This window comes from Maylandia zebra, linkage group LG5, assembly GCF_041146795.1.
Source record: "Maylandia zebra isolate NMK-2024a linkage group LG5, Mzebra_GT3a, whole genome shotgun sequence".
NCBI classification, from domain to species: Eukaryota; Metazoa; Chordata; class Actinopteri; order Cichliformes; family Cichlidae; genus Maylandia; species Maylandia zebra.
In genome coordinates, this window is record NC_135171.1 from 35,525,115 (window position 1) to 35,537,514 (window position 12,400).

Here is a 12,400-nt window from a genome sequence, read left to right on the forward strand (position 1 = left end):
ACCAGCAATAGACCAGCCTAATTGGCACCAACAACCATGCTACATTTAAAATCACTTAAATCACTTATCATCCCCATTGCTCAGTATGAACATTAGCAGGCTGTCTTGACCATGTCTACATGGCTTAATGAAGCGATCTGCTGCCCTGTGACTGGCTGATTATATATTTGCAATAACAAGCAGCTAAACAAGTGTACATAACAAAGTAACTGGTGAATCTATATAAGCTCATATGCAAACTCATATATATGTTATATATTCTAATCTCTTTCTCACCAGTTAGCCGACATCCAAATGCAACTCCAAACTGTCAAAGCTGATTAGTTGTGTTTGGCACCTCTGTCACCTATATATTAGAGACCCCATTCAGTAAACCTACTGTTTGGGTAAAGGATACAGTTTTCATCACCTGTCCGGTTCCTGGGTGGCCCTGGCATGTTGAGAAGGACTAGCTTGGCCTCTGAAGACTTTTTAACAATGACCTCATTCAGCCGGAGAGCTGTATGCATACGTCGCACATTGGAATGGTTCCTGAGAATAGACAAAGTCACAGAGAGCAAGTCAAAATATATCCATGTTGATTAGCATCCAGACATTTTATTTTAAAGCGTATGACACAGAATTTTGTGATGCCAAGTGGAGACATGGGTGACATGGCGCTCAGTCACACATTTTTTTTAAAAATGATTGTCATCTGCTCACGTGGTTGAGTTGAACGTTATAAAACATGAGTGGACTGAATGACGTTTATTGAGACTTCAGTACTTACAGGTTCTCCCACTCACTGCAGCATGGCAAAAGGAGAAATACACCATTATCAGTGCTAAACTGTTCATGTCTTTAGTGAAGTTCATTTCTCCCGCATGCAAGCCTAAATCTTATATTAGTAGCCATTTCTGGTGTTACAATAATTCGAAGAAAGCAAACAACACAATTAAGAGACTCAAGGCTCTGTTTTTCTTAGTAACCAGCGGGTAGTTCAGTTTTATAACAGCCAAAGGTTCCCTAAGCATTGGAAAATACTCACGGCTTCATATTGAAGATGTCTTTGATGCCCTCTGGTGTTGCTGCTCCAGGCGGCTTGGCTGGCTCGCCGTCACACTTCTCAGTCCAGGTCATTTGGACCTGCTCCCCTGGGCTCTGAGCCCCCTCTCCAGGGGTCAGCGGAGTGGCTGGGGTTGCAGGGCTGGCCGGGGTGGTATTGTCATGGATGAGCTGAACCTGGGCAGGGGGGGACACAGGGGAAGAGGCCGACTTTGACTATGAAACGAGAGGATAAGTGGACGGATGTGGATTTACATGTACATTACATGGAAGGTTGAAAGAGTCACAATTGAGGTGGAAATGTAGGAATGCAGGTAAAGTCACAGAGAGCCACAGTGTTAGAGAAAGGGAGAGGAAGGAGAAGTGTGATTAGGGAGCCTTATGCTGCTTTATTTATATTAAAGGCTATTAAATTATGCAAATGTTCTTCAAAGGAAAATACTATGAGATACTATAAGATCAATTCAACGGAAAACTGAAAATACCAGAAAGGGAATCCATCTTTTTTGCTGCAGTCAAATGATTCTAGATGATTCTTTTTTTAATATTTGGAAAATGAAACAAAATACTTTCTTGCTTTCTTGCAAAGGGCTAGATAAAATGCTTGATACCTTTATCACTCACATATTTTTATGATAAACATGACCCTACCACTAGCAGCGGTTAGCGTCACATTTGTGCTAAGCTAAAGGTTGCTTCCTTTCCTTTGTATATAAAACCATTCCTTTAGTTTTATATACAAGCACTATAAAGGTATTATTCAAAATCTCAAACTGCCCCTTTAAGACATGGACAGTTGAATGCTTCAATGCTGCTGTTCTTTGATTACCTATAGTCTGCATTTCACTGTTTAAATAATAAAAATCTTAACACACTAGGGTGCTTTTTAAAAATTTAAAAAAAAATTCTGTGACCAAAACAAACGTTATACTCCAAACTGAGATCAGCGCTGCTGGAGAAGTTGATCCTACCTCTTCCTCGGGCTTCTCCTCCTTGCTGCCAGCAGGTGGGTCTTCAGTCACACTCAGTTGGGTTGTTACAGCAGCCGGGTTCTTACGCCGGATAGACCCACGGGATGAATCAGTGATGCTCTGGATCTGTGGAGACACAAATGAAGGGGCAACATGAAAAAAGTGATTTGAGCTTCTTTTTTCATATATATATATACACATATATATATATTAGGGGTGCAACAATACACAAAATTCACGGTTCGGTTCGATACTTTGGTGTCACGGTTTGATATTTTTTCGATACAAAAAAAATGTTCATGCCTTTTTAATTTGTCATTTATTAAATTTTCACGGCACATTCCGCACCACATCTCTGTGCGTTCATCATTTGTTTGAAGCCAGCTCACCTCCTGCAACTACTTTTCCGAGAATACGTGCTTCTTTTGTGGTTCGGGCTCCTTCTGACATTTCTTTGGAGGTGGAGGAACATCACAGTAATTGCTTAAAGGAGCTTCTTCGACATCTTTAAGAGTTCTAAACAAATGTCTGTCCTCCTCCTGAAAATCTTATGTATGCAAACACGTGTTGCAACTTCTTATCTTGTGCCCGTTTTTTATTTTGACAGCGAATGCGCACCTGCGGACCACTTATGTGCAGCCCTGGTTATTTCGCTTGTCATATTGCAGCCACAGAAATTCTTTTGTCCATGAAACCATAAAGCTGCACTTTCTTTTTGCCTTATAGTCTGATTTGTCATAACTTTTCCGTTTTGTGGTAAGCTTTTCTTTGGCTGTCATTTCTTCACCCTGACCTGTCTTATTTGGCTCAACAGAACTAAAATATTGTGGCGAGCTCAGACAAGGAGGAGACGGAGGTATCGTTTGGTCTTGCTTCCCATGAGCTAGCCAGGGAGCACAGCCGTTTATTGACATCTGCAGAAGAACACTGCCGCTAGCTAACTGCTCAGCGCGGCAACAGCACAGCAACAACAACAACAACACACAGGGCGCCCTCTGACCCCGGAAGGACACACCGTCGCAGCGAGAGGGCGTCACCCGTCACTATGGCAACATAAACAAAACATAACTGTACAAACAGAACCCTGAACAGCCCTGACCCGCTACAATATATATCCTGCTGCTTTTACACACGCACTCACATAAGCTCAGCGATTCTCTGCGCGATCAACCTCTCACATGTTTAAGCTTGCTGCGGGAGATTTCACTTGTCATGTTTGCATAGTAAGCTAACGATTGATAAGACGATGTCACAGGCATTGATGCGCAAATTATCATCACTCACCAATCAGTGCTGTCGCTCTCTATACACAGTTCCCGGGATTGCAAAGTGAAACAAGTGAAAGCAAAAAACAAGCGCAAATTCAAACTCGATTTCAATATGTCACATATTGGCAGTGGCTCACCGATGCCAATGACATAATTACCCAGCTACATTTCCGAAAGAATGCAAAAGCATTGACATATATTTTTCATTCCTACGATAGCCCGACGGGCAGGGCAGAGATAGATTTTGGTAGCCCGACTGGAAAAATCGCTAGCCACGGGACAACGGGCAGGTGATTTTGCAAGCCCTGTATCTGATTGAGGAATCACTCATCTTTGGAAAAGAAAGTTTATTACAGAGAAATGTCTCTTTCCAAAATAAAAGCTATACTATCCGCTTCTTCTGGGCTATATTCTCAGCAGCATATTAAACATATCAGGTCCCCATAAGGAGAATCATGTGCTAACGGCTGTCTAAATGACTCGGGTAAAGTTAGTAGCATGCGTGCTTGTTGTTTTTGTCTGCTTTCACTTGTCTTTGCACTAGGATGATGTCGGTGTAAATGTGCAGTCATATTCGTTGTGTTCCCACTAGTGCTGTCAGCGTAAATCTCGTTGAAATGAGTTAACGCCACAACACGGCAAATCTCCGTTAACGAGCTACAGTAGATCGCCTGTGCATGGGGCTGGACGAGCTAACTGCGCTAACACACTAGCTCCCACCCATGCACATCCAACATACTGTTTTACTTTAGTCCATGACGCGCTTACCTTCAGGGTCATACCTCACATGAAAACCAAAATAGTTCCAAACGCCAGATCTGAATGAGGGTGGGGGAGGTTCAATTTGCCATGTTGCAAGGAGAGCTTAACTTCTGTCTCGCTAGCTTGCCCTGCGCTCAGTGAATCTGCGTTCGACTACTCCGCCTAGGCTGCACTGTCAAGCGCAGATCCACTGAGCGCTCAACACAGACAGCATCGTCAGAAGGAAAGTTGATAAAATAAATAAAAAATTTATTTTGTATTGTTCGATACATATGCGTACCGAACCGAAAGCACTGTATCGAACGGTTTAATATCGATACGAGTATCGTTGCACCCCTAATATATATATATATAAACACCCAGCACGCCCCTGCGGTTTATCCTTCAAGCTCGGGTCCTCTACCAGAGGCCAGGGAGCTTGAGGGTCCTGCGCAGTATCTTAGCTGTTCCCAGGACTGCGCTCTTCTGGACAGAGATCTCCGATGTTGTTCCCGGGATCTGCTGGAGCCACTCGCCTAGCTTGGGCGTCACCGCACCTAGTGCTCCGATTACCACGGGGACCACCGTTACCTTCACCCTCCACATCCTCTCAAGCTCTTCTCTGAGCCCTTGGTATTTCTCCAGCTTCTCGTGTTCCTTCTTCCTGATATTGCTGTCATTGGGAACCGCTACATCGATCACTACGGCCGTCTTCTTCTGTTTGTCTACCACCACTATGTCCGGTTGGTTAGCCACCACCATTTTGTCCGTCTGTATCTGGAAGTCCCACAGGATCTTAGCTCGGTCATTCTCCACCACCCTTGGGGGCATCTCCCATTTTGACCTCGGGACTTCCAGGTTATACTCGGCACAGATGTTCCTGTACACTATGCCGGCCACTTGGTTATGGCGTTCCATGTATGCCTTGCCTGCTAGCATCTTGCACCCTGCTGTTATGTGCTGGATTGTCTCTGGGGCATCTTTACACAGCCTGCACCTGGGGTCTTGCCTGGTGTGATAGACCCCAGCCTCTATGGATCTTGTGCTCAGAGCTTGTTCTTGTGCTGCCATGATTAGTGTCTCTGTGCTGTCTTTCAGTCCAGCTTTGTCCAGCCACTGGTAGGATTTCTGGATATCAGCCACCTCCTCTATCTGCCGGTGGTACATACCGTGCAGGGGCCTGTCCTTCCATGATGGTTCCTCGTCTCCCTCCTCTTTCTTGGGTTTCTGCTGCCTGAGGTATTCACTGAGCACTCGGTCAGTTGGGGCCATCTTCCCAATGTATTCTTGGATGTTCGTTGTCTCATCCTGGACTGTGGTGCTGACACTCACCAGTCCCCGGCCCCCTTCCTTGCGCTTAGCGTACAGCCTCAGGGTGCTGGATTTGGGGTGAAACCCTCCATGCATGGTAAGGAGCTTTCTTGTCTTTATGTCAGTGGCTTCTATCTCCTCCTTTGGCCAGCCTATTACCCCAGCAGGGTACCTGATCACGGGCAGGGCGTACGTGTTGATGGCCCGGATCTTGTTCTTACCATTCAGCTGACTCCTCAGGACTTGCCTGACCCTCTGCAGGTACTTGGTGGTTGCAGCTTTTCTAGCGGCCTCTTCATGGTTCCCATTCGCCTGCGGGATCCCCAGGTACTTGTAACTGTCCTCTATGTCTGCAATGTTGCCTTCTGGTAGTTCAATCCCCTCAGTTCTGACTACCTTCCCTCTCTTTGTTACCATCCGACTACACTTCTCCAGTCCGAACGACATTCCAATGTCATTGCTGTATAGCCTGGTAGTGTGGATCAGTGAATCGATGTCTCGTTCACTCTTGGCATACAGCTTGATGTCATCCATGTACAGGAGGTGGCTGACAACTGCTCCGTTCCGTAGTCGGTATCCGTAGCCAGTCTTGTTAATGATCTCACTGAGGGGGTTCAGGCCTATGCAGAACAGCAGTGGGGACAGAGCATCTCCTTGGTAGATCCCGCACTTGATGGTGACTTGTGCTATGGGCTTGGAGTTGGCCTCTAGTGTTGTACACCACATCCCCATTGAGTTCCTGATGAAGGCTCTTAGGGTCCCATTGATCTTGTACAATTCTAGGCATTCCAGTATCCAGCTGTGGGGCATTGAGTCATAGGCCTTCTTGTAATCAATCCAGGCAGTGCACAGGTTGGTCAGTCTGGTCTTGCAGTCTCGGCTGATTGTTCTGTCTACCAGTAGCTGGTGTTTTGCGCCTCTGGTATTCTTGCCAATTCCTTTCTGTGTCCCGCTCATGTATTGACCCATGTGCCTGTTCATCTTAGCCGATATGATGCCTGACAGGAGCTTTCATGTAGTACTGAGGCAGGTTATTGGTCGGTAGTTGGAGGGGACCGGTCCCTTCTTGGGGTCCTTGGGGATCAGGACCGTCCGGCCTTCAGTTAGCCATTCCGGGTGTCTCTCGTTAACTAGCAGCTGGTTCATTTGTGCTGCCAGACGCTCGTGGAGTGCAGTCAGCTTCTTTAGCCAGTAGGCGTGAACCATGTCGGGCCCTGGTGCTGTCCAACTCTTCATACTGGAGACCCTTTCTTGGATATCTGCCACTGTGATGGTTACTGGACCCTGTTCAGGGAGGTCGCTGTGGTCTGCCCTCAGATCCACTAGCCACTGAGCATTGCCGTTATGGGTTGCATCCTTCTCCCATATGCTCTTCCAGTATTGCTCCGTCTCCAGCCTTGGTGGTGCTGTTCTCTTATTGTTCCCTTGCCAATGAGAGTACACCTTTGCTGGTTCTGTGGAGAACAGCTGGTTTATTCTCCTGCCTTCTATCTCTCTGGTGTACCTCCTCAAGCGGCTGGCCAAGGCTGTGAGTCTTTGCTTGGCAGTTTCCAAGGCCTCAGGTATGGACAGCTTGCTGTATTTCTTAGGGACCTTATTTGTCGCATTTATGGATCAGGGACAATTCAAGTTCAACAAAGGTATTAATGAAACACAGAGATCAATATTTTTCATTTACCATACCAACCTAAGCACCATCATGCTGTCAAACAGCAAAGTTTCTGCTGCGGCTGTGGTCTGATAGAAAGGATAAATATGGTGTCCTACTGCTCAAATTTAACCATAGATATGCTTTTGTCCAGAGGGGCTGGTGTGTCATGTTAAGTCAAGTCAAGTCCAATCACACCAAGCTGTGCCAAGTCGGCCTGTCAAGTCACGTCAGGTTTATGAGTGCATCTTTGAGCGTGTTTCAAAACAAAACTTGGGCATAAACAAACTTCCTTACCTCTCTCTCACGTTCAGTCTTTGTCAGATTGATCTGTTTAAGCATCTGCGAGCGTTGTTCCATCACCAGGGTCTTCTCGTAAGTGTAGGCTGAGATGTCACTGTCATGCTAAGAAAAAGTAACGTGTGGGTTTATTATGCATATGTTTTCTTACTACAGCAATCCAAATCCAAAACCTGTCCCCATCTCTTCTGACTCATCTTTTGACATTCAGACAGAATGCAATCACCGCTTACTTCTTTTTTCTTAGATAGGAGAAAATTCACCTGTGAAGGGTTAAGGCTGAAGTATACTAGAACAGAACTAGTCCAAGCAAGATGCTGACAATTTTAGACAGCCTTTTCTTGAAGACATTTGTGGTATGGACCCATTGTTGTACACACAAAAAATGACAAATTTGACTCAGGGAAGAATGAAAAAAAGCTTGTGTGAGAAAATTACACTGCTGCCTAGTTTCTCCCCACTGCACACATGGTTAGTCACTTCATATAGTGCACATGAATGCCTAATTGCAGGTTTTGCTTAGGAAATGTTGAAGAAAACCACAGGCTCTCTCTACTGCCATGAAACATTAAAAGTATTATACACTAAATTACAAGTGATAAAATTCTTATTCCTTAATTAAGGGCTTTGGAAAGCCAGACCGACACTCAGCTTTACAGTGTGCTGCTTTTCTAGTAAACACAACCTAGGGAAGGAGGCTTCAGACAATATCCGATCACCTGATATTCATATTTCATGCTGTCCTTTGTGCCATTTACTGGGCTTCTGTAGTGCAACGATCTCAGCAGTCGTGCAGTACCTTTGCCTACCTTTGTGTAGTCTAAAGCAATCAAGCTTTGAGCATTACTGAACATTGTAATGATGTTGCCACCTGAAAGGTACTGAAATTAAAGTACACAATATGAACAAAAGTAATCTCTGCAATTGTTTTCAGTGCCGTTGCCACAGGTGTATAAAATCAGGCACCTAGCCATGCAGTCTACAAACATTTGTGCTTTGTTCCAAAGAGCTCAGTGAATTTGAGTGTGATAATGTAACAGGATGCCAGTGTTGCAACAAGCCATTTTTTTGCAATCCTTGTAGGTGTTCCACAATCACCTGCAAGTGGTGTTAATGCAAAGTGGAAGCATTTAAGAATCACTGCGACTTAGCCACAAAATTAAACTGCGTAAAGTTACAGAACAGGGTCGCTGAGTGCTCAGTACTTCTGTTCATATTGCGTTTGTATAGAAAGCATATATCTTGCTTTGAGTTAACTCACCATTTCTACAACTTCTATCATGGCATCGATACGGAGGTGATAGAGGAATGTGGTCAGGTCCTTTTTCATCTGGATGCTGTTGTCGTCCATCTGGGCCACAGTAAAGATGCGCATCTTGCACTTCCTCCAAACCTGCAGAGCAACAACAAAATATGAGGCATCTCCTCACTCTTCTCATACGTCTGTATGGACATAAAAAAATGTCATTAAGCATTCATATCATCTGTAAGAAATTTGGTTCTGATAGTGTGAATCCAGATTCTACATTGCCTTTACATGTTTGTGAGTGCACATGGATTTCTTTAAGTAGTAACTATTGCAGGGTACCTTGTGCTGGCGGAGCAGGAAGGGCAGCAGCATCAGCATGCCTCCATCATGGACGATCCACCACACGTCAATGTGACCCTCGGTGAAGCGTTCGCCGTTGGATGGGAAGGCTGAGATGTTCTTTGGGACGAGCAGAGCCAAGTTAGCGACGGTAGTTTCTCTGACCAGCTCTGCAGAACAGGCAGACATGGAAAGATTACGATGTGTTGGTTACACTGCATCTGCATTTTTGTTTTGAATGTTTTCTGATAAACCTAAATGGCTACGGCTGATATCAATCAGTGATTTTATTTTATATATGAGCCCTTGTTTTTGGCAGTATTTTTGTTCTTTTTTCCTTCCTAGTAACCAACCAATGAAGTTCCTCCAGTGCTGATGCTCGTCTCCTTGCTTCCAGTTGCGTGGCCATGAGACCAAGACAGCATTGTGTTTCAGGCCTCCCAGCCCACTGGCCTGGAGCAGATGTGATGTAGCATCACGCAGGTTAGAGGACACAGTCACCTGACAGAAGCCCTTCACCTTCTCTGTCTCCATCAGCTTACGCAGTGCCTAGACAGGCAAGAGGCAAGGCGGAGAAAAGAGCTGTTACCACAACAAGCACCGCTTACTATGAAGGTGGTAACGGTCAGACTTGATGTTTCATTTGATTTAAAAATATATATTTGCAATAACATTTTGGGGTTTATGGGCTCTTCCAGAGTCATATTTTACATTTTCAAATACTTAATTAGCTATATAGAGGAAACAAATATACATTGAAAGCTATATGTAAGTGTTTAACATGATTTTTGATAGATGTGCAGAAAAGTCTGCAGGGAAAATATAATTAAGAGACTGCAATCAACTTGTGGTGACACAATATCGTATAGTTCTGTTTACAGTAGCTTCTGTAACTGGATTTTAGCGACAATAGTGCAGATATTGGTCTGTTGTTGTTGCAATGCATTGTGCTGAAAAGTTTAATAAGTTCCAGTGACTGAAGAGGTACAGGCTGTCATTTACAACATTACCTGCTCTGCACGCTGCGCCTGTTCATAGTTGTTCAAGAACGTGCCCCCTAGAGCTGTCCCAACAATAGTTAGACCTTTGCCTGCCTTCAGCTGGTTGGTCAGTGAAAGCAGACGAGGCTGCTCCACATTTTGCTCTGCATCTGTACTGACCAGCACCAGCAGCTGAGGCCTGAAGAGAAGGGAGATCAGAGAGGAGAGGAAGTGATAAGATGGAGTAGAAAAAAAATAGAAGAGAAATGAAAAGAACAGGAAGAGCTGTGAAAAGACAAATAAAGCCACGGGGAAAGGAAAGGCTGAGATGGCCAAGTAAAAGTCCTTGTTTGGAAGGAGAGAAAGAGAAAAAAAATAGCAAGAAAGGTTGATGTTAATATGAATTTACAAATACTTGATTCTCCGACAGCTGTGACAAGAAGGGTCCTATTACGTGAATAAATGAGAAAGCGCACAGACATGTGGTTAATTCCTACGGTAATTAGAGTCATGGTACAGCAACACAGCATACGTGTGTCATACCTCCAGTTTTTGGTGTGTGGGGGACCTTCCTCCAACCGCATGAGAGCGTAACGTGCAGCACTTAGAGACAGACCCCGTATTCCATCGCCCCATTCTTTCTCCGCACTGTGACACAGGCAAGTGCCAATCAATATTTGTCAGTCAAAACATGAACAACAGTTTTTGCAGCTTCACTGTGAATTTAAGAAGTGACAGTGATACAGACAGCCCACCGAAACAAATCCCCTTTTAGATGACAGTTTGACACAATGCAACATGATCACAAGGAATCACAGCATTTAAATACTCAGTGTGTATAGGTCTATACGATAACACTAGAAACATGGTTGATTAGTTACGGTCTTTCAGTCACAGATATGATCAAATTTCCTTCACTTTTCCATGATGCTACACCTAAGATACAGAACTAAGGCTAAAGTAAGAACAGAACAGCACACCTGCTCTGCTTTAAAAAAGCACTACATGCTAAGAGATCTGCTAAGAAAGAAACAGTAATACGGCAGGAAAGTTAAAAAAACATTGTTAGTGGAAATAAAACCTAAAAAACACCAGTTTCCATTTAAATTACAGACAAAAATTACAACTTGGAAAGAAAGACCATTTTTACTAAGTATGAAAAAACAAAACAGAAACCACCTTATATAAAATACCATCTAAAATAACTACCAGTCAAAAGTTTGGACACACCTTCTCATTTAATGTTTTTTCTTTATTTTCATGACTATTCACATTGTAGATTCTCACTTAAGAAATCAAAACTATGAATGAACACATATGGAATTATATAATTAACAAAAAAGTGTGAAAAGACTCAAAACATGTTTTATATTGTAGATTCTTCAAAATAGCCACCCTTTGCTTTGCACACTCTTGGCATTCTTTCGATGAGCTTCATGAGGTCGTCACCTGAAATGGTTTTCCAACAGTCTTGGAGGACTTCTCAGAGATGCTGAGCACTTGCTGGCCTTTTTGCCTTCACTCTGTGGTCCATCTCATCGCAAACCATCTTGATTGGGTTTAGGTCAGGTGACTGTGGAGGCCAGGCCATCTGGTGCAGCACTCCATCACTCTCCTTTTTGGTCAAATAGCCCTTACACAGCCTGGAGGTGTGTTTGGGGTCATTGTCCTGTTGAAATGATGCTCCAACTAAATGCAAACCGGTCTGGATGGCATGCCGCTGCAGGATGCCGTGGCAGCCATGCTGATTGAGTGTGCCTTCAATTTTGAATAAATCCCCAACAGTGTCACCAGCAAAGCACCCCCACATCATCACACCTCCTCCATGATTCGTGGTGGGAACCATGCATGTAGAGACAATCTGTTCACCTTTTCTGGGTCACACAAAGACACGGCAAGTGGAACCAAAGATTTAAAATTTGGACTCATCAGATGAAAGCAAAGATTTTCACTGATCTAATGTCCATTCCTTGTGTTTCTTGGCCCAGACAAATCTCTTCTGCTTGTTGCTCTTCCTTAGTAATAGCGTTTTCTTAGCAGTTATTGAACAGGTGATGTAGAGATGTGTCTGCTGCTGGAACTGTGTCGCATTTATATGAACTCTAATGAATTTAGAGAGATGAATTTATCCTCAGCAGCAGAGGTGACTCTTGGTCTTCCTCTCCCGGGGCGGTCATCATTTGAGCCAGTTTCACCATAGAGTTTGACAGTTTTTGTGATTGCACTTGGGGACACATTCAAAGTTTTTGTAATTTTCTAGACTGACTGATTTTCAGCTCTTAAAGTCATAATGGACTGTTGTTTCTCTTTACTTAGTTGATTGGTTCTTGCCATAATATCAATTCTAACAATTGTCAAATAGGGCTGTCAGCTGTGTACCAACCAGACTTCTGCACAACACAACTGATGGTCCCAACCCCATTAAGAAGGCAAAAAATTCCACATATGAACCCTGACAAGGCACATCTGTGAAGTGAAAACCATTTCAGGTGACTACATCATGAAGCTCATTGAGAGAAGGCCAAAGGGTTTGCAGCGTTGTCAACAAA

General features: G+C 44.0%; 1 protein-coding gene across 2 annotated transcripts in view; it reads right to left on the reverse strand.

Annotated features, from left to right (window-relative positions):
- The window catches only part of slc12a5a (solute carrier family 12 member 5a), a 202,857-nt gene that overhangs the window by 8,330 nt on the left and 182,127 nt on the right, over positions 1-12,400 (reverse strand). For both annotated transcript variants that reach the window (XM_004547594.5, XM_004547596.6), the window contains 10 exons: positions 10,395-10,499; positions 9,882-10,050; positions 9,225-9,420; positions 8,872-9,041; positions 8,545-8,676; positions 7,281-7,388; positions 2,016-2,141; positions 1,028-1,260; positions 770-784; positions 398-531 (listed from right to left, as the gene is read on the reverse strand). In XM_004547594.5, coding sequence (XP_004547651.1) covers positions 398-531; positions 770-784; positions 1,028-1,260; positions 2,016-2,141; positions 7,281-7,388; positions 8,545-8,676; positions 8,872-9,041; positions 9,225-9,420; positions 9,882-10,050; positions 10,395-10,499 — 1,388 coding nt within the window. The remainder of the gene's footprint in view (positions 1-397; positions 532-769; positions 785-1,027; positions 1,261-2,015; positions 2,142-7,280; positions 7,389-8,544; positions 8,677-8,871; positions 9,042-9,224; positions 9,421-9,881; positions 10,051-10,394; positions 10,500-12,400) is intronic.